This window comes from Python bivittatus, unplaced genomic scaffold, assembly GCF_059951505.1.
Source record: "Python bivittatus isolate LINGU-HERP-01145 unplaced genomic scaffold, Pbiv_v1 ctg000610_np1212, whole genome shotgun sequence".
NCBI lineage: Eukaryota > Metazoa > Chordata > Lepidosauria > Squamata > Pythonidae > Python > Python bivittatus.
The window spans coordinates 22,067,503-22,087,309 of NW_028277088.1; the positions used below are offsets into that span (position 1 = coordinate 22,067,503).

A 19,807-nucleotide genomic window follows, 5' to 3' on the forward strand; every position below is an offset into this window, starting at 1 on the left:
CCCAGTTGAAGAATGAGTTCTGTTTCCAAGGTCCATCCTTAAGTCATATTTGTATGTAAGCTGGAATAGTATTATTAGATAATACTGTGTAAGTAGTATTGTATAGTTAACTTGAGCCATTGTGTATTTAACTCAAATCATTGTGTATTTATCTCAAATTTTGCTACAGTAGGCTCTGTGGGTTGTCCTTAAACTGGGCATTCTTAACCCAGGGACTACCTGTAATTAATCTAAACATAATGGGGAGGAAATAAAAGAAAAAAGGATTGGTATGTATTACAGTAATATGTAATATTACTAACGTCTTTTGGCTTTTTTTTATACTTCAGTAATACAATATTTAAGAATTTATAACAATTATGAATCTGCTGCAAAATCTTGTTCCTGAAAAGTAATGGATCTAACATTAAAAACATTTAATTTGGTATGTCTTTTTCAGGTAGTTTATTAATTAATTTAACTGATTTCTTGTTGGGATTTCTTATCATTTATATATTATATTTGCATATTATAGTAGAGTCTGATACAGGAACATATGTTTTGTAAAAATATGGGGTACCTTTGTCAAGTAGGGTGTATAACTTGAAACCCTGGAAAAGGTGTGGCTGCTTTAAGGACTTGCAGATAGGTGCTATGTTTTCACCCCCATACTCCTTTTGCAGTGCACAGCCCAACTGTCAAACGGGACAATGATAGACCATATCTCTCTCATCACCAGTACATGAAGCAAGCAAATCACACATGTTCTGTCAGGGAAATAATTTATTTTCAAAAGATAGTGATAAGTGAAATATCATCCTTCCATATGAAGGTATGCTGGCAGTTGCCCAGAGGTGTCTTGCCAAATTACTTTGTAGGAAAGTTGCATTTTATCTTTTACTATAGCATGAACCAATAAATGTGACTTTAAAGAATATAGGTTTTCTGGAAAGCATACAAAACATTTTAATGTGGCATAAAAATATGTAGAGAATTACCAAAGAAAATTTCTAATTGTTATAGAAGTCAATGATTTCTCAAGTAAATATCAGTATTAATACAAAATAGTCTTATTTTTTAGTGTTAGTTTAAGGTCAGTGAAGACTCAGTTTTAGAAGTTTTAAGTGTAGCTCATATTAATATTATTAATATTAATAAAATGCAACGGTGGCCATGGGATTGGAAAAGGTCAGTTTATGTTCCAATTCCAAAGAAGGGCAATGCCAAAGAATGCTCAAACTATCGCACAATTGCGCTCATTTCACATGCTAGCAAGGTTATGCTCAAAATCTTACAAGCTAGGCTTCAGCAGTATATGAACCGAGAACTATAGGATGTACAAGCTGGGTTTCGAAGAGGCAGAGGAACTAGAGATCAGATTGCCAACATTTGCTGGATCATGGAGAAAGCACGAGAGTTCCAGAAAAACATCTACTTCTGCTTCATTGACTATGCAAAAGCCTTCAATTGTGTGGATCACAACAAACTGTGGCAAATTCTTAAAGAGATGGGGTACCAGATCACCTTACCTGTCTCCTGAGAAATCTGTATGCGGGCCAAGAAGCAACAGTTAGAACCGGTCACAGAACAACTGATTGGTTCAAAATAGGGAAAGGAGTACGACAAGGCTGTATACTGTCACTCTGCTTATTTTACTTATATGCAGAGTACATCATGAGAAATGCCAGGTTGGAAGAATCACAAGCTGGAATTAAGATTGCAGGGAGAAACATTAACAACCTCAGATAAGCAGACGATACCACCCTAATGGCAGAAAGTGAAGAAGAACTAAAGAGCCTCTTGATGAGGGTGAAAGAGGAGAGTGCAAAAGCTGGCTTGAAACTCAACATTAAAAAAACTAAGATCATGGCATCTGGACCCATCAGTTCCTGGCAAATAGAAGGGGTAGAAATGGAAGCAGTAACAGACTTCATTTATTTGGGCTCCAAGATCACTGCAGACGGAGACTGCAGCCATGAAATTAAAAGACGCTTGCTCCTTGGGAAGAAAGCTATGGCAAACCTAGACAGCATATTAAAAAGCAGAGACATCACCTTGCCAACAAAGTTCCGCATAGTCAAAGCTATGGTTTTCCCAGTAGTAATGTATGGCTGTGAGAGCTGGACCATAAAGAAGGCCGAGCGCCGAAGAACTGATGCCTTTGAACTGTGGTGCTGGAGAAGACTCTTAAGAGTCCCCTGGACTGCTAGGAGGTCAAACCAGTCAATCTTAAAGGAAATCAACCCTGAGTGCTCATTGGAAGGATTGATAATGAAGCTCAAGCTCAGATACTTTGGTCACCTAATGCGAAGAGAGGACTCTTTGGAAAAGACCCTGATGCTGGGAAAGATTGAAGGCAGAAGGAGAAGAGGACGGCAGAGGATGAGATGGTTAGATAGCATCACTGAAGCAATGAGCATGAAACTGAGCAAACTCAGGGAGGCAGTGAAGGACAGGAAGGCCTGGAGCGATATGGTTCATGGGGTCATGAAGAGTCGGACATGACTTAATGACTGAACAACAACAACATATTAATATTAATTAAAGCTATGAAAATAGAATGGTGAGAAATCTTTGGGCCATATTGGAATATAGATTGAGTTTTGATAACAAGACTAATGAATATTTAACTCTTTAGAAAGATCCTACTTTGAAAATTGGTGGAAAAACATTCTATTGGAAAGTTTAGGCAGAAGCTGGGATTTAAACCAGTTGTTATATAAAGACTGTTTTAAGGATTTTTCCTGACCTCAAATTGAATTTGGTCTTCCATCCGTTAAATTGAATATACCATCAAAATTAGTGGTATATTCAACTTAACATCATGTTGGTGTAGTGGTTAAGGCATCAGGCTAGAATCCGGGAGACTATGAATTCTAGTCCTGCCTTAGGCACAAAGCCAGCTGCGTGACCTTGAGCCAGTCACACCCTCTCAGCCCTAGGAAGGAGGCAGTGGCAAACCACTTCTGAAATCTTGCCAAGAAAACTGCAGGGACTGTCGAGTCAAAACTGACTCGAAGGCACACGTGCATGCGCACGCACACACACACACAAGGGCCAAATGGGCCTTGAGGCTCATCTCAATATTTCAAACATGGACAAAAGAACTGGAATCTCCAATAATGACCCATCAGTGGATTATCCTAAAAATGTTAAAATGGTATCAGTAGATCTGAGATTAAAGCTGATTCATCAAAAATTGTATTTAGGGTGTACTGGACTCTCCAGATAATGTATTTGAAAGGATGGACATCAGATTTTCTATGTTGGAGGTGTAAAAAATGACAATGGGAATGGTCATGTGATCATTTCATATCTTTTTGGCATAGCGTATTAATATATAAAAAGAGATTTATGGGAAAACCTTTAAATGTATATACCAATGCTTTGGAATTTGACTGTTTATCAGGAATTAAGGTTGTATCGAGCATGGGGGGTAAGAAATTAGAAAAGTGATGTTATTCCAGATATTCAGGAATGGTTGTTGGAACTATTTTGGAAAAAGCTATATTTTTTCTACTAATCAGAGAATACAGCAATATGTGTTCCTATGGCAGAGATTTTGTGATATTTTACAAAAATATTTTGTACTGATTATATTATAGGGGTGTATTAGTAAACCAGTGATTATTGATAAGCATAAATATAAAGTAGATTTTCTTTCTCTTTCTCTTTCTCTTTTTTTTCTTAGTTTGTATTTTTAGTTTGGGATCACTTCTTTTCTATTTTTTTTCCTTTAAGTTTAAAGACTGTTTTGTTAATACTATATGTTAAGAATGTTAAATAACTTTTTAAAAAAAAGTTATGAAAGTAGAAAGCCAGCAAGGATGTGGCAATGAGCCAGTATATTATACTGAGTGTTACATCAACCTGTAACTGTTAGGTTATGTCTAAATTGGCAAGGACTTCACTTGAAACCCATGTTGCAGACCTGGAGGTCTGAAAGAGGTAGAAAAGTATGTGGACAAAACCTTTGGGGATATAATCAGTTCTAGAGGTGACATATCATCTATAAACATGGGGACTGTCTTGTGGAAGGAGAGCATTACTTCGAGGAAAATGGAAATTATCCATTTGAAAGGACTTGTTTCTTGATTGGGTAACTGTCTTGTTATGTCAAAGGATCATACGAGTTGCTCCATATGAGCAACTTTAACTAGATTTGCATACCTGGTGCAAAAATAGCCAAGCAGATAGTGCTAAGGTAGCACAGGCAGTCCCCGGATTAAGAACGTCCAATTTACAGACAATTCATACTTACGAACAGGCTGCCTGTTACTAAAAATGGTGGGCGACATTCTCCTTCCTTGAGCTGATGAACTGCTGAAGCCGTCCGATGTTTTCGTGAACCGCTGAAGCCAGGCATTTTTAATATACAGACTGTTTTCATTTTTAGCAATAGATATCCCATTGGTAAGTACAAATTCCAACTTACATGCACATTCAAGTTGAAGACAGGCTTAGGAACAGAACTCTTTCTTAACTTAGGGACTGCCTGTATAGCTGTACATTCTGCATGCAAATCTAAATTTCCAGATATAAGGTTGAAATCTCTTAACAAGGTAGCTTTCTCAGAAATTCATACTCTACTTTGAAATGGGGCACACTGGGGTTTTGGTTTTGACTGGCTGTTAGCCAAAGCTTCTTTTTCAATGTATTAGGAAGGCCGTTTGAAGAGCCTGGTGGCAAAACTTGAGTTTTGTCAGTGACATCACTGACCGTTAGATGATGATAGCTATCTTCTGATTCATAAATGTGGTCAATATTACCATCCATGTGGGAAAGACAGAACTGTTCTGTCTTTTTAAAAGAACCATTAAAAAAAACTAGTCTTCCTTGCTTGCTCCCAGATTTCATTAACATGCAGAACTTTCTGATTTCAGTGAATCTGCTCTAAGCATAATTAAATCTGGATTTGGTGCAGCAATAATTAACTTTACTTATATTTACTGTTGTCAGGGAAAAAATCAATTGGATATTTCTTTGTACAAAGCAAATTAAAAACCCACATTCTTTTAATTCACAACAGGTTTTCAGTGATGTATACAAGTGCAGCAGTAGGTAATTTCACAGATTAAACTAAGAGTAGCCTCTCTGGCTTTAACGATGTGGTCCTTGCTGTGCAGGGCTACGGGATTTGTAATTACCTTTATTGCTTGATTGAATTTTTTTATGGATGCGTACATTCACCAAGAAAATTAGTTGGACAGCCTTATTTGCTAGCTGTACATACATCAGCTGCTGTTTTTAGAGTTGGGTATACCATGGAGGAAAAAAAATTATTTTTTAGACTGACAGGAAAATATTTAAGGCAAAATTGCTCCAAAATAAATGAATTATGCTGCTCTTGGAACTAAGGAGGAGAAATTCCTTCTCTCTAAACTTGGGAGACATGCTGAAAAATGCCACGTGAAAAGAGGAGGCAGGGTGTGCCATTGTTTTCAGTTTTGTTCCTGTCTTTCATCAGGAAATGACCTTCCATGAAGCTCTTTTTTTTTTTTTGAAGTTAGAATTTCCTATCTGTTCAGCCCTCTCTATTAAACAAACTCTTTTCAACTCCTTTCTTGCAATGGGTCTTTCTCTCAGGTAATAGCAGATTTTCTAAAGTGAGAGGGACAAAGTGTTTACCTCACAATGTTGCTTCAAGGCCCACTTTTCAAGAATGCCGAGTGACACTATACCCTCTCCCTGGAGTTCAAAATAAATGTATCTTGTATCTGCTCAAATGAGGCATGTTACTGTTTTATAATAACAAAATGAAATGGCCTGATCTTTCACCTCCCCCTCCCCTTTTTAAAAAATGTTGTCAGTAGAAGGACCACTTAATGTTAAAGTTAGGATATAAATGGTCTAAATAATTGAAAAAGTTCAAAGAACAATTTAGAATTCTCATGTTGTGCTTATCAATTTTCCTATTCTTATATTTTGACAATTCCCCACCCCCACCCCAAATGAAAAGGGTTCTTGAGTCTCCTGAATGTCTTGCTTTGCTGGGTGAATTCATCTATGCTTTATCTCTCTGAAATGCTAAAAATATCCCAGAGACCGTTTCTGAGGTGAAAAGTGCGTAAGAATAGTATTCACTTTTTTAATGGGAGGACACAGTTAACAAATCCTCAAAACATGGAAACCACTCATAGTCCTTCATCTTCAGTAAAGGCAACTGACCCTGCTAATTCAAATTCAGGATCGTCAGCCTCCATTTTCAGTTCTGTCACAGACGGGCCATCTAGCCTTTTGAACCAGACAGCTGAATGTTCTCTTGAAAAATTGGAGAAATGCAGCAAAGAAATCCGTGTAAGTTTAAAGCAGGTAGATAAGATCATCTTTAGGTTGCCAGCTTGATAAAACTACTACTTCTTTTTTTTTTTTTGTGGGTCATTCACTGAAGTCCTAAGTACTAATTTTGAAGTCTCAATCCCAGTCAGTGATTCGCAGAATGAAATGTGCGGCCATCATAGCAGCCCCAAAAGGATGTCCACCTCTGCTGTAGATTAACTTGGCATTTAATAAGTCACTATACTTTAGCCACAATTTCTCATCTGAAAAGTGTACAACCAAAAAGTGCAAAGACTATGTAGTAATTTAATGGAAATAGATTACTTTATACAAGCTATAACATGACATATTTGAGATACACACACGTGCACACACAAATAAATAACATACATTTTAAAATTAGCTCCTCTGATAACAATAAGCAAATATTAATTACATGTATCAAAAAGCTTCTGAAGATGATGAGGCCAAAATTATTTTTTGGAGTTGGCAGATAGCTGTTGAAAAGTGCTGAAACTTTGGTTCATATTTTAAATCCTGGACTTAGAACATTGGGATGCCAGATGTGCAGAGCTTTCAAATACTCATTTTTGTAACATTTTATAATTTCTTTAACATTAAACCTGCCTTTTCCTGGTCTTGGATCTGTGATGGAATACAGTTCTTGATGTTCCTAGGTAGCATAAACAAGTCCTCAAAATCAGTAGGTTCTGCTTAAGTAATAATTAGAGACCTGAGGTTGAGAAACATTAATATGAAGCATTAAATTTTTCATAATGTAAATAAGGTTATGGCTGCCAGTTAATGCAAATATTTTAGTAGTTGGCTATCAAGAGGGAACCATGTCACTCCAAAATTCATCGGTACATCCAGAATATCAAGCTAGGCAGTAGACAAATGATATGCAGGAAAATATATTTATACAATACAAAAATTAAGGTCAGGCCTTTTTTGTTATAATAACTGATTAAGAGTTGCTCAGTTCCTTATCATGAGCTGCCCTGAAGATGTGATGAAGTCTGCTGTGTATGTGTTCACCTTGTTCAGAGATGAGTAAAAAAGTTCAATCAATTCTCACTTATGATAACTGTTCCTTAACTTGTTGACTAGGTACCTACAATCTTGCATAAACAATTTGTTCAGTGTGGAGAGCAGGATCCTCAGAATTGTCTGAGGATCCTCCTCTCCACAAATAAATGCCCCCCCCAAAAGTCCAAAAAATCACGAAGAATGTGATACATAAATCAGATAAAGACCTAGGGACTGCATGCTAATTGAACAGCACTGCCATATATGCAAGCTTCCCACCATGAGTATTATGGAATGTTAACTGTTAATGCCCTCTTTCGTGGAATCAGATTGTAAGTCCCTTAGTAAAATATATGTTCCTTCAGCAACCATTTCAAGAACTCAGAAATGAGGGGAAGAAGACAGTGGTCCCTAATGGGTACAGAGTTCTTAAGCAGGTAATCATGAAATACATGTAGAGGATCATTCTTCTTAATAAAAATGGTAGCAGCACTCTAAGGAAATGAAAAAAGGTAGATAAATAAACTTACTTTCTGTCAGTTTGCATGAATTTTATGCAGGCCAGCTCTGTCTTTGATATTGGGTAGTTCCATGTATATAGTCCCTGCAGGCTTATCCAAGACATAATGGTCATCCCAGCTGTCCGGCTAAAGCAAACAGGAATCTATATTGGGCAGCAGTAATATAGGAAGATGCTGGAGGTGGATGGTCACTTTAGTGACAACAGGAAAGGCATCATTTTATATTGTGTGGGAGAGGACAATGTCGAACTATTCCTGTATTTTATCAAAAAAAATCTCCTCCATGGTTAGACAAGATAAAGCTGTTGACCATGACAGAGCACTGGATGACTCCCAACATGTTGCTGAGGAAGAGCCTTGGCTGTTTCACACTACTGTTTATGGCATGGCTAGATTAAACCCTTTGGGACATCTGGTTGCTGATGTTGCCATGCAGGAAAAGATAATCTGAAGCTGCAAAGACAGAATTACAGTGGGGACGTGGAATGTTAGGAGCATGAACATAGGAAAGCTCAACATAGTGAAAAATGAAATAAATCAACTACATACAGTATTGATGTCTTAAGTATCAGGAAATTAAATGGATTGAAATTAGATTCTGTTGTTATTATTATGTGCTATCAAGTAAGGGTTGACTTAGCGACCACATAGATAGATTTTCTCCCAGTCACCTATCCCCAACCTTAATCCTTCAGATCATCCAACTGTGCATCCATCTCTATTATAATTGAATCCACTCACCTTGCTGCTGATATTCTCCTCTTCTCTTTCCTTCCACCTTTCTCAGTATTATAGGGTTTTCAAAGAGCTAGATCTTTGCACAATATATTCTAAGTATGATCATTTGAGCCTGGTCATTTGTGCCTCAAGTGAGAATTCTGGGTTAAATTGTTCAACAGTCCCTTTGTGTGTTTTCTTGGTTATCCATGGTATTCTCATGAGTCATTTCCAATACCAAAGTTCAAAAGTGTTGATACTCTTTTTATCCTGCTTCTTCAAAGTTCAACTTTTGCTTCAATTGAATGTCATGGGAAAGTCACTGCCTGCACAATTCTGATCTTTGTAGGCATAGAACATCCTGACATCTGAGTATCTTTTCCCAAGTCTTTTATAACTTATATCAGTAGAGTTCTAGCATTTATTCTAGTGTCTGTTTCCTCACTTGTTTTACCTCATAGGGGTGACAACAGTCTTGAAAGCCTGACAGTATTTCTCTTTCCCACCCTCTTATTCCAAAGAAAGTCAGATGAGTTTCTTCCTCATCCCTTCCTGTCTTTTTGGGCCAAGTTCATGTTTTCCTAATGGTTGCTACATACCTTCTTCATGGATATCTCTGTATTTCTCTACAGGGAGATTCAGTCCCACTTGCTGCTCTGAGTTAAGGATTACAACTTGGTTCTGATGCTGGAGCAAAATATTGGCAACTTGGTCCATAGTCAGGGAGTGCAAGGATATCTATAGCCATTTTTTAATCTTGGGATCATATTGTGCGTTCTTTCCCCATAGTTTTGAGAGTTGGATTAGACAGATCTTGCTCTCAGACTTCACTCGTGCATGACAGTAAATCTCTGCTTTTCAGTTGAGAAAGAAACTCAACCCCATACTCATTAACTAGCAAACAGCAGAAGCTTCATAGATTCAGCATAGCTGGATGAGTTGCTTTATTGGAGAGAAGAAGGATGTCATATATATGCGAATGATTTGCCTTCAGCAGAACATGAGAATCAAGCTTTATATGTCAGCCACAGTGTTTAAATTATGGGCCTTTTCCTCCCATCCTTTCAGCCAATTTTCTCAGTTTTGAGATTGGGAACTTATTTTACATGTTTACATAATGTTTCTGCTTGGCCTGAGCATCTCATGGTTCTCTCTTGCCAGCTTCAATCCTTACAACAGTGCTGTAATAGCTATATTCTAAAAAAAGCTAGTGGGAAATTTGCATCAGGTTAGTGACTGCTATTCCATATTTTACATATGCAGAGTAATATTATACAAAGTTACAAGCACGAGAAAGGAGGAACAGATTATTAAGCATATTTCAACCGTTGCAAATTATTTAAAGTTTATTACATTTCTTATAATGTAGCATTTTATTTAATAATCTTTGAGGGTTCAGTTACAAGTTACATGAACAATTACCTAAGGAAATCCGCCTATCTTTTCATTCCTCCAAAGTATCTTTGAAAGAAATAATTAGAAGAAAGCAATTAATTTGCAATTAATACAAAATTGCAAATTCTTTATCCAGCATATGATTTGTATAATTAGCAACTAACCTCTATAATAGGCTGAACAGGCTATCAAGATTTGTGGAACTTAAACGTGACAATCCTCAATCTGTGCCTCCTAAACTTTTCTGATTTAGTTAGCTACACTTATGTGAAGTTAGTGATGAAATTAAGATCAGGTTTCTGCTTATTTAGCTGTTGATCTTGAAGTATCAGTATTTAACTTTTGTTTAACTTAGATTAATTAGAAATGTTTAGATTAATTAGAAATGTTTAGAAATTCAGTTAAGCATATTTTCATTTTAACCTGAAGGGGAAAAAAAGATTACCAGAGGCATTACAATCTTCAAATTTTTTGTTATACATTTGATACATATTTTGACCTGGAATGGATGCTTAATGCTGAAGAAGAGCTACAGTATGATGTTACATGTTGAGTTACATTTCTGAGTTGGTAGAATGCTTGCTTTGATGAAGTATATAGGCAAGCAAGTTGTTAAATAATAAGGAAGAATGTTTATCAGTGAGATTTTGTTTATTGAGCTATTCCACCACCAACTTTAAACTTATATATAGGTACAGTATGGTCAGAATAAAATGAAAATAATTGCATTTTGTACAGTAAAAGGTTAATTCAGTTCCTTTCTTTATAAAGTCTCCTTAAAATTTTGGATTTCCTGAGTACAAGATTCTATATTTTGTTAATTTATTTGGTAGCACTGGCTAATATGCAACAGATCCAAATTTTGTTGTTCTTTGAATTAAGCCTTTTGGAAGTCTGAACTCAGCTGATACAGGGTTACTGATCAAATAAGCCTACCATCTGGAGTGTTGAATGATCAAGCATTAAATATCTCTGGTATAATCTCATTAGATTCAGTAATAACATTTGGTCTTCATGGTTCATTGAATACTTGTTAGAGGTTACAGTTATGAGTGCATAAACATTTATATGCTTTTTCTTTTCTTTTTTTCATCTTATTCAGCCAACAAGTCCCAAATTTGGAAAAGCGGATTCTTATGAAAAACTGGAAAAACTAGGTGAAGGTTCATATGCTACAGTGTTCAAAGGGAAAAGCAAGTAAGTGTATTTGTAACATTCGCATGTTTAAGATTTTGTCAAGTACAAATTTTAGAAAAAACAATTTTAATGAAGACATTAAAGTAACATTTTAATAACAATGCATTAATAGAAATGTTGTGCCTCAGAGATGGCACAATATTGAAGTAAAACTTCATGCTGAAAATCAGTTATACTAAATGGGCTTAAATCTAAGACCAGTGATAGTTGGCATGATTATTTTCAATATTTTTTCACCTGTGCCTCCAAATTCTCCTTTCCTAACTCACTCAGCCATGTGTGTATATATCCATAAGCTTCTGCGGTCAATATGTTACAAAAGGTGTAACCTACAGTTGAACTCTTTAAAAATGTTTCCTATACTTTAGACTCCATGATGATCTGCTAAATTTTATTTTTCTATCTGCAGAAAACATTTGTTTAACTAATTAACCAAACTAATTCAATTGACACTTTCAAGTTGTCTACTTGTCACACTATGGGCAAAAATTAATTGCTTGAATTGAATCTACTACTGTGTATGTTTCTAAGCCCAGAACAACCTAACGTCAAAACCTTATCTATATTCTAAAAGTATAGAGTTGCTTGAAAGTTTAACAATTGAAATTATAATTGTTAGGGAGTTAATATTTTTATTTTATTTATTTATTTTATTTATATTAAAATAATAGTTTACAAATGCTTCTTAGATTGAAAAATGTTTGAAAGTTGTTTGTTTTAATAGGCTAAAGTGAAAAGAAATGTCAGGTGGATGTCTCTTCCCATTTTTTAATTTGTATTAGTGAGAGTTGGATAATTCTTATAAGTAACAGCAAAAGAGTAATGTTGACATGTAATCCTATGAGCCAGATAGATAACTATGGGAAAAAATAATCCACATAGCCATTCTGTAAATAAAAATAATAAAATGGAAAGATATGCTAAGAAAAAGAAGAAATTTTGATCCTTGGGGGCTGGTAGACACATTTTGAATTTTGAGAATGTATTGTGGGTGTTCTCGCAAAGTGGCTGGTAAGGTGCTTGCCAATTTACCAGATATAAAACAGTTACAGTATTTATCATAATGTTGCTTGCCACCTCTTCTATTTCTCCCTCACCGGACTCTCTTTACTACTTGTGCAGACTTAATTTCTGAACAAACATTGAGCTATATCTGTCCATTATTTTTATAGTCCAAAAAAGCCATTTGCGGTCAGAAATTATATAATACAAAGTGACGTGGGTCAGGGAGGCCGCTGGACTCCAAGGGAGCTGTTTCTGGACACATTAGGTGCTTGTAAAATGCTGACAATGTTCATAAATTTTCCAGAGAAAAATTTCTGCCATAGTCTAAAATAGGAGAAGAAAACTAACACAGAGAAGAAAGTGGGAAAGATGTCTCAGGAAAAGTATATATATTCTAAGTTTGAAACTGGGGTAATGTGGCATCTCATAGTTGCTGGAAGAACACTTAAGCTTATAGAGCAACAAGGAAAAAATATGGATATATTTAAGGATGCCTTTTATTGGGGAGAGGTACCACAGCTGGAAAAACAAAAGTCTTAGGAATATATGAGCATATGAAGATAGAAGTATTTGAGGATTGAGGGAGAGATTAGGATTTTGAAAATAGACATTGATTTATTGTTGTTTAGTTCTGTTCATTATTTACACTTCATTTTCCATTTTAAAAATCTATTCAAATAAGCAAATTCAAATAAGATTAACCAACAGTCACAAGGATTATTATTATTGGTCACACAGTCAGCCAAATGTTTAGACTGGGTTTGGCATTTTTATCCACCTGTCGAGTCCTTCCCATGGACCTGGGATAGGCAGATGTTGTTTGATGGTGTTAAAGGTATCATCGCAGGATATAAATTTTTGCAGTTGACTGATGGTGATTTTGTCAGTGCCGATGGTGCTCAAGTGGTACTCCAGATGTTTTGGGATTGCACCCAAGGCACCTATTACTATTGGTACTATCTTTGCTTTCTTTTGCCACAGTCGTTCTACTTCTATTTGCAGGTCTTTATATTTTGTGATTTCCTCCAGTTCTTGCTCTTCTGTTCTTCTGTCTCCAGGTATAGCAGTGTCCACTATCCAGACTTTTTTGTCTTTCTTATCAACAATTGTTAAGTCTGGGGTATTATGTGGCAGGTGCTCGTCTGTCTGAATTCTAAAGTCCCAGAGCACTTTAGCTTCTTCCTTTTCTATTACTTTGTCTGTTTTGTGGTCCCACCAGTTCTTGCTTGCAGGCAAATGATATTTCTTGCAGCTATTCCAATGCACCATTGTTGCTACTTTGTCATGCTGTTGTTTGTAGTCAGTCTGTGTGATCTTCTTGCAGCAGCTAACTAGGTGGTCCGCTGTTTCTTCAGCTTCTTTGGAGAGGCGGCATTTGCTATCTGTTGCTGTCTTCTCAATTCTGGCTTTGTATGCATTTGTTCTTAAGGCTTGGTCCTGTGCAGCCAAAATTAGCCCCTCTCTCTCTTTCTTCAATTTTCCTGCTTTTAGCCATTGCCAGGTCTTGTTGTTATCTGCTTTGCCTCTTAACCTTTTTGTGTATTAGCCATGTAATACGTTGTCTTCCCATGTCTCTTTTTTGTTCTTCATTTGATCCTTCTTGTAGGCCAGTTTGGTCTCTTCAGTATTCAGTAAGCCTTCATGGTGTACTAGCTTCGGTGCATCTTCTTCACTGTCCTTCAGATAGCCTTCTAATGCCCTTTTTTCCTTCTTCAACTGTCTGGTGTACTTGTAACATTCCACACCCACCTATGCTCCTTGGTAAGTAGAGTCTGTCAACGTCGCTGTGTGGGTGAAGGGCATGATTCACTGTCATTATTTTTCTGATTTTCCTCTCCAGGGCTTCTAGTTCTGCTTGAGTCCAGTCCACTATTCCAGCTGTGTATCTAATGACTGGAATTGCCCAGGTGTTAATTGCCTTGATGGTATTTCCTCCACTGCATTTGGACTAAGATCTTCTTCACTCTCATGATGTATTCACTACTAATTTTCTTCTTGACTTCAGTGTGCTTGATGTTGTTAGCTTGAAGGATGCCCAGGTATTTGTAGTGATCTTCTTCATCCAGACTCTTGATATTATTTCCATAGGACATCTTGATTCCTTCAGTTTTCACTATTTTTCCCCTTTTGATGGTAAGGGTGGCACATTTATTCAGTCCAAACTCCACTGCAATATCTTGGCTGTATATTCAGACAGTCTTGAGCAGCGATTCTGTTTCAGATGATGTTTTTCCATACAGCTTCAGATCGTCCATGTAAAGGAGGTAGGATAGCCTGGCAGATATTTTTGATGTTTGATAGTCACGGCCTGACTTGTTCAGTATTGTTAACAGAGGCATCAGTGCAATGACAAACAGTAGTGGTGATAGTGAATCTCCTTGAAAGATTCCTCTCTTGATATTAACCTCTCCCAGTCTATCACCATTGACCAGCAACTGTGTCTTCCGTTGTGCCATTGGTCTTTGTACAAAGCCTCTGATGTTTCTACAGACTCCCATTATTTCTAGGCACCTGACTATCCAGTCATGTGGCAGGGAGTCAAATACCTTCAAAAACCAATCTTCAATTTCACCTCCTTATGATATGTTGTTAAACTGCTTGGCAGTGAGTGGGTGCAAAGTGAGTGCAGAGCAGTCAGATGTTTCAGCCAAAAACCACATAGTTCACTTTCACCTGGTGCTGACCAATTCTTGATCTTCCTTGCCCTTTTCTCCACCATTTCTGCTGCTGTTACAAGTTTTTTCATTTCAGCTTCTTTTTTATTCTTATCCACCTCCTTTATCCAAGGTGCTTTCTTGTATTTCTTTAGATTGTCCCATAGCTGCACCCAGGACTCCACTGTTTCTTCTTTGTCAGGTGTTGACTGGTTCACTGTAGTCTCTCCATTGATGGATTGGTAGAAACATTTCTTGGAGACTCTGCCTATAGTATGCAATTTGAGCTTTATATCTGGTAATCTTTTTGGCTATAGCTGTTATTTGCTGCTTTATTATTTTCAGTGCTTCTTTGATCTTCCTTGTTTCTAGGTGATACTTCTTGAACAGGTCAAGTCTTATCCTTAATCTCCACATCCTTCTATAGTTCCACCAGCTGACTAACTTCTCTCCAAGTTGCCTTAATCTTAGCCTCCAATCTCATTTTCCAGGGTGGTGGTGGTGGTGGTATGTACTGCTGTTCTTGATTGTGTAGCCAAGCATCTCTAGGATTACAGTGGCTGTAGTGTATACCAGTCCATTGGTTTGAGTTATGGTGTTAGTAGGGATTGTCATGAGGACTCCATTGGCATCTTCTAGCATACTATCTGATGGAACTTCACTGAGCCTTGGTAATCAGTCTCAAGGGTTGACTGTAGCTAGTTTATCCATGATCTTATGCCTCATATCAGCTGCTGTGCTCTGTAATGGAGGGGGTAGCAGTGACATTCCAGCTTCAGTGTTGGCTGCACATGCAGTTGTTCTTCCTTACCTTCATGAGTCCAGGATGTAATGTGTAGTTGGTTTATCTCAAGTTGTGAGAGCAGCTTCCTCTTTACTATGTTGAAGCGTTGGGTAACTACACTTGCTGTTTCTCAGTTAGTGTGGATGTAGGTCTTCTGTCCATCCATAGTTCCCTCATACGTTTCATATATCCCCTCAACAGGTCCACTGTTGTAGCATCATTCCATCAATTCCAGGCTGTCTTGTTTCGTCCATGTATGGTTTGTTCCAGTAGCCCACTTATCATCAGGTTGTCCTGGTTCCCCAACATCTGGCGTGTATCTTGTTAATCAGGGCAATGTCCAAGCCAGCATGACTCTCTTAGTTCATGTCACTCTCATATTCGAGGTAGGCAGATGAAGTGTTAGGGGGCTCTTTGCCCTAGGTACCAGCCGGGATTCAAACCCTGGTCTCCCACATCAAAGGGCGATGCTCTAAGCACTACGCTATCTAGCACGCGTGCACACACACATACACACAATATATATATAGATTTTTTTTTTTTCATGGTATTGTGAGAAAAATGAATCTTTGGGTGAAAAAGACAAGTTTTTAGAGACCTCAGATGAATGGGATTGCCTTAATAAGATTGAAACATAAAGGCATGTGGAAACATCCTTGAAGCTGATGTGAACCAGGCCGGTTGTAAACTCCTTATCACAAACATTCCCATAGCAACCTGGGCATCTACCCTGAGGGAGGATGCCTTCTTCCTGGCATTTGGCACCTTGAACTAATTTGTGTCTTCTTCTCTGTGACACTATTGTTTTACTAGCAGTTAACAGATAACAGAGGGGCAGAGAGTAACTTGAGAACTATTGCCTATTTAGGTATGCCTGCATCATCATATGAATATGTATGTTTATAGGTTCTTTTTTCCTTCCCCCTTCTTGTAGAACTGTATAAATACCAGAACATCCATTTTGCCTGTAGGGGAGTGCCTCCCACTAACTTCTGGTGGGGTCCCCCTCCAGTACGTACTGCTCAATAAACACTGCAGTGAAGCCTTGATTATTCTGCATTTCTGTCCTGCGTTTTGATCCCACAGTATGATTAAAACAACAGTAATAAACTAATCTATAAAATTAATGACCTATAGCCTAACAATAAAAATTACACAAAGTAAAAGTAAAAGATGGTGCAGTTGGTAAGCTTCACTGAACACTCTCTGGAAAATACTTTTTTTGGCAACCTTAAAGCCATCAGGGAGGGGACTAGCCTGATTTGCACAGGGGGGCTGTTCTGTAGCACCAGCACTACCACTGAGAAGCAGCACTTTCCAGATTCAACTCCCTCATTTCCTAGAAGAGGGATCACAAGGAATTTCTCTCTCAATAATCTAGTAAGTCAGGTTGGTAGAGGTTGGAGAAGTGTTTCTATAGGTTGGAGAAGGTATTCTTCTACCTGATCAAATAACATGTATCTTTTAAAAAAGTTTGTTTTAAACACATTTATTACAGAGTGATAGGTCATAATATATATAGAAGAATCAGTTCCAAAATAGTATATTCATTTGAAGCTTTTCCTAAATTACAAAAAAATGGTTTTATAGAAATAGCTATAGATAAAGGAATAAGACAGCATAGGCACACTGTGCTGTGAAGCAACCTAAAACTATTTAGAACACAAATACATTGTGATTACAAGTGAAAATATCCTTTTGCTTTTGCCTTATTTCCTTAATGAGTAGTCTAAAAGTACAAAATATAGGAAAGCAGCATAATGTCCATACCAGTTATTTTTTGAAAACGGTAACATTAAGTACAAGTTACATAGGATATAAACAAAAACAAAACAGAAAAAAACCAATAAAATAGTATATTCTGAAACATTACCAAGCATAAAAGAGGCAGGTAGATTTGTTCCATTCTCAGGAAATGTCAAAAATTATAGTTATAAATAGTTATTGATGGATGTTGCCATTTTAAAGTTGGCCAGGATGAACCATGAGCCATAGTTTAATTGCACCAATGAAGCAACTATAATTTCTACATCTGTTTCATCTTAATTCAGTAGTTTGGAGAACAGGCTTGCTGAGAACAATAAAAGCCTTCATAGACATTATTTCTATTTTGGTTGGGAATAAGTGATAAATGTCCATTTAAGTTTAAACCATCAAATAAGATGTAACAGTATAATTGGAATAAATACCTGAGGTTACACTTTAAAAAATAGTTTAAAAAATGATAATGTGTTGTTTTTGTGGATGATAGCAGTCAGAGTCTTAATCATAAGATGCTCAGTGTGCTGCAAATAGAAAAGTTTATCAAAGTGCTGAGATAATTGTATTTTGTCCTTTTTATTCCAGGGTAAATGGAAAGTTAGTGGCACTGAAAGTGATAAGACTTCAAGAAGAAGAAGGTACTCCATTTACAGCTATCAGAGAAGGTATGCTTTTTTATAGCTCTCAATTTTCTCTTCCCTCTTTTTGTAATTACAGCAGACATCTTCTTTTCAACTTCTTGTTGATTCTGAAGAACCTTTATGTTTCTCAGATTATATGGTTATAGTCCTTGGAGGTGGAGGATTGCTACTTAAAAATCAAAATCATTCTAATGTGTGGGAGTTATTATGAAATAAAACAAATCTGTTCTCTGTGGCTGGCTTATATAGGAACTGTATCAGGTGTACATGGCAGCATGTATGCACTTGTGGAGATGTAGAAATGCCAGTGGGAGTTCATGTTAAGAGTATTCTGTTCAAGGAACTGCTGTTGTGAAGTAGAATCCAAATCCAGGATAATTTTAATTTGGCAGTGTTCCAAGAATGATAGCTCATCCATTAATTAAAGTCACTGAAAAAAGTATACTAAGGAGAGCATTTTAAGAGGTAATGTGAAATAATAAGTTACTTGATTTTTTTAAAAAAATAAACAATGTGATCAGCATGATCCAGAGTTATTAATTGAAGTTATCAGACATAAGGGGAGAAATGTAGATTGCATTAAAAGAGTAGCTAAACTCTGAAGTAGTGCATGAGGGTAGGGGCTAAGAAGGAGTGCTCAGCTCCAACTAAGATTAATTAGCCATTTAATGCTGGAATTCTAGCTATGAGTTTTGTGAGCTGATGTCCAGTACATGGAAGGGCACCAAACTGGGGGAAAGCTGGGCTAATATTATTATCAATATTATATATTGATCTTATTTATTTCTTAAATGATGCCATGTTTCCAAAAAAGGAATTCAAAATGGCATAGCTGTGCTTTTCAAGGCAAGGATTTTTCACTCTCTCTGAAGTACATGACCCTGTCTTTGAAATGTAGTTGTCATAAAACTGTGGTTTCCAAAAGAAAGTTAATTCATTACGCTCAATTCATTATAGTTGAGGATTCATTGTAAATGTAATGCAATTTTATTATATAAAAATTAAATGTCTTCAGAAATCACTTTAATATTACATGCATTATGTGACTAGCAATCCAGTGCTAAAATTCTATTTCTCTATATTGAGGTAACCAGAATATAAAATAACCCTAGTTATGATTACAATATTGAAAGTGTCAATTATCAACAATCAGCTACCATCAATATAAAGTATGCTATTTGAACAATTGCTATAATTCCTTCTGTAGTCTTGTGTCTACTTGGAACTGTTCCAAATTTATAGTGCTTTTAATTATTAAAATGAATACATTGGTTTGTTTATTAGACTTATATGATGATGCAGTTCACAAGAGTGACACTGAATGACTTATATTTTAAAGAAACATGAAAACAAGGAATTGAAAATAAAATATAGACTACCACACAATATAATATAATCAATACAGGACAATACAGTACAGTACAATACAATATACCCTCAGAAAATAAAAATAACAGGATAACAATAATGGAAATAACAACAGGGGTAACAATAATAACAGAAGCAATCATGGCCCACTAACACATACTTCATTCAAAGTTTTACATTCTGTACAGGCTCATACCAGTCTGTCTCAATGCTCAGGGAAGATCCAGGTTTTTAGGGCCTTGTGGAAGAACAGAAAGGTGGGTGCTGTCTGTTGCTTTCTAATGGATTCATAATCAAATCAGATTATTGCTGTATTCTGCCACGCTGGAAAGAGTAAAAATTTGAGTATGCAAGAGGTATTCTAATCTTAAGCTGTATTTTCTATGCAAGCTGTATCTTTGATTTCCATGTGTTGTTCTGCAGTATGCATATGTAATTGGGAGCATACGTTGCACTGGAGTACCATTAATGCCATGT

At 36.6% G+C, this 19,807-nt stretch overlaps 1 protein-coding gene across 3 annotated transcripts in view; it reads left to right on the forward strand.

The window, feature by feature from the left end:
• CDK14 (cyclin dependent kinase 14) overlaps window positions 1-19,807 on the forward strand; it is a 251,509-nt gene that overhangs the window by 64,248 nt on the left and 167,454 nt on the right. For all 3 annotated transcript variants that reach the window (XM_007424673.3, XM_088150533.1, XM_025164414.2), the window contains 2 exons: window positions 11,023-11,117; window positions 17,907-17,986. In XM_007424673.3, the coding sequence (XP_007424735.1) occupies window positions 11,023-11,117; window positions 17,907-17,986 (175 nt within the window). The remainder of the gene's footprint in view (window positions 1-11,022; window positions 11,118-17,906; window positions 17,987-19,807) is intronic.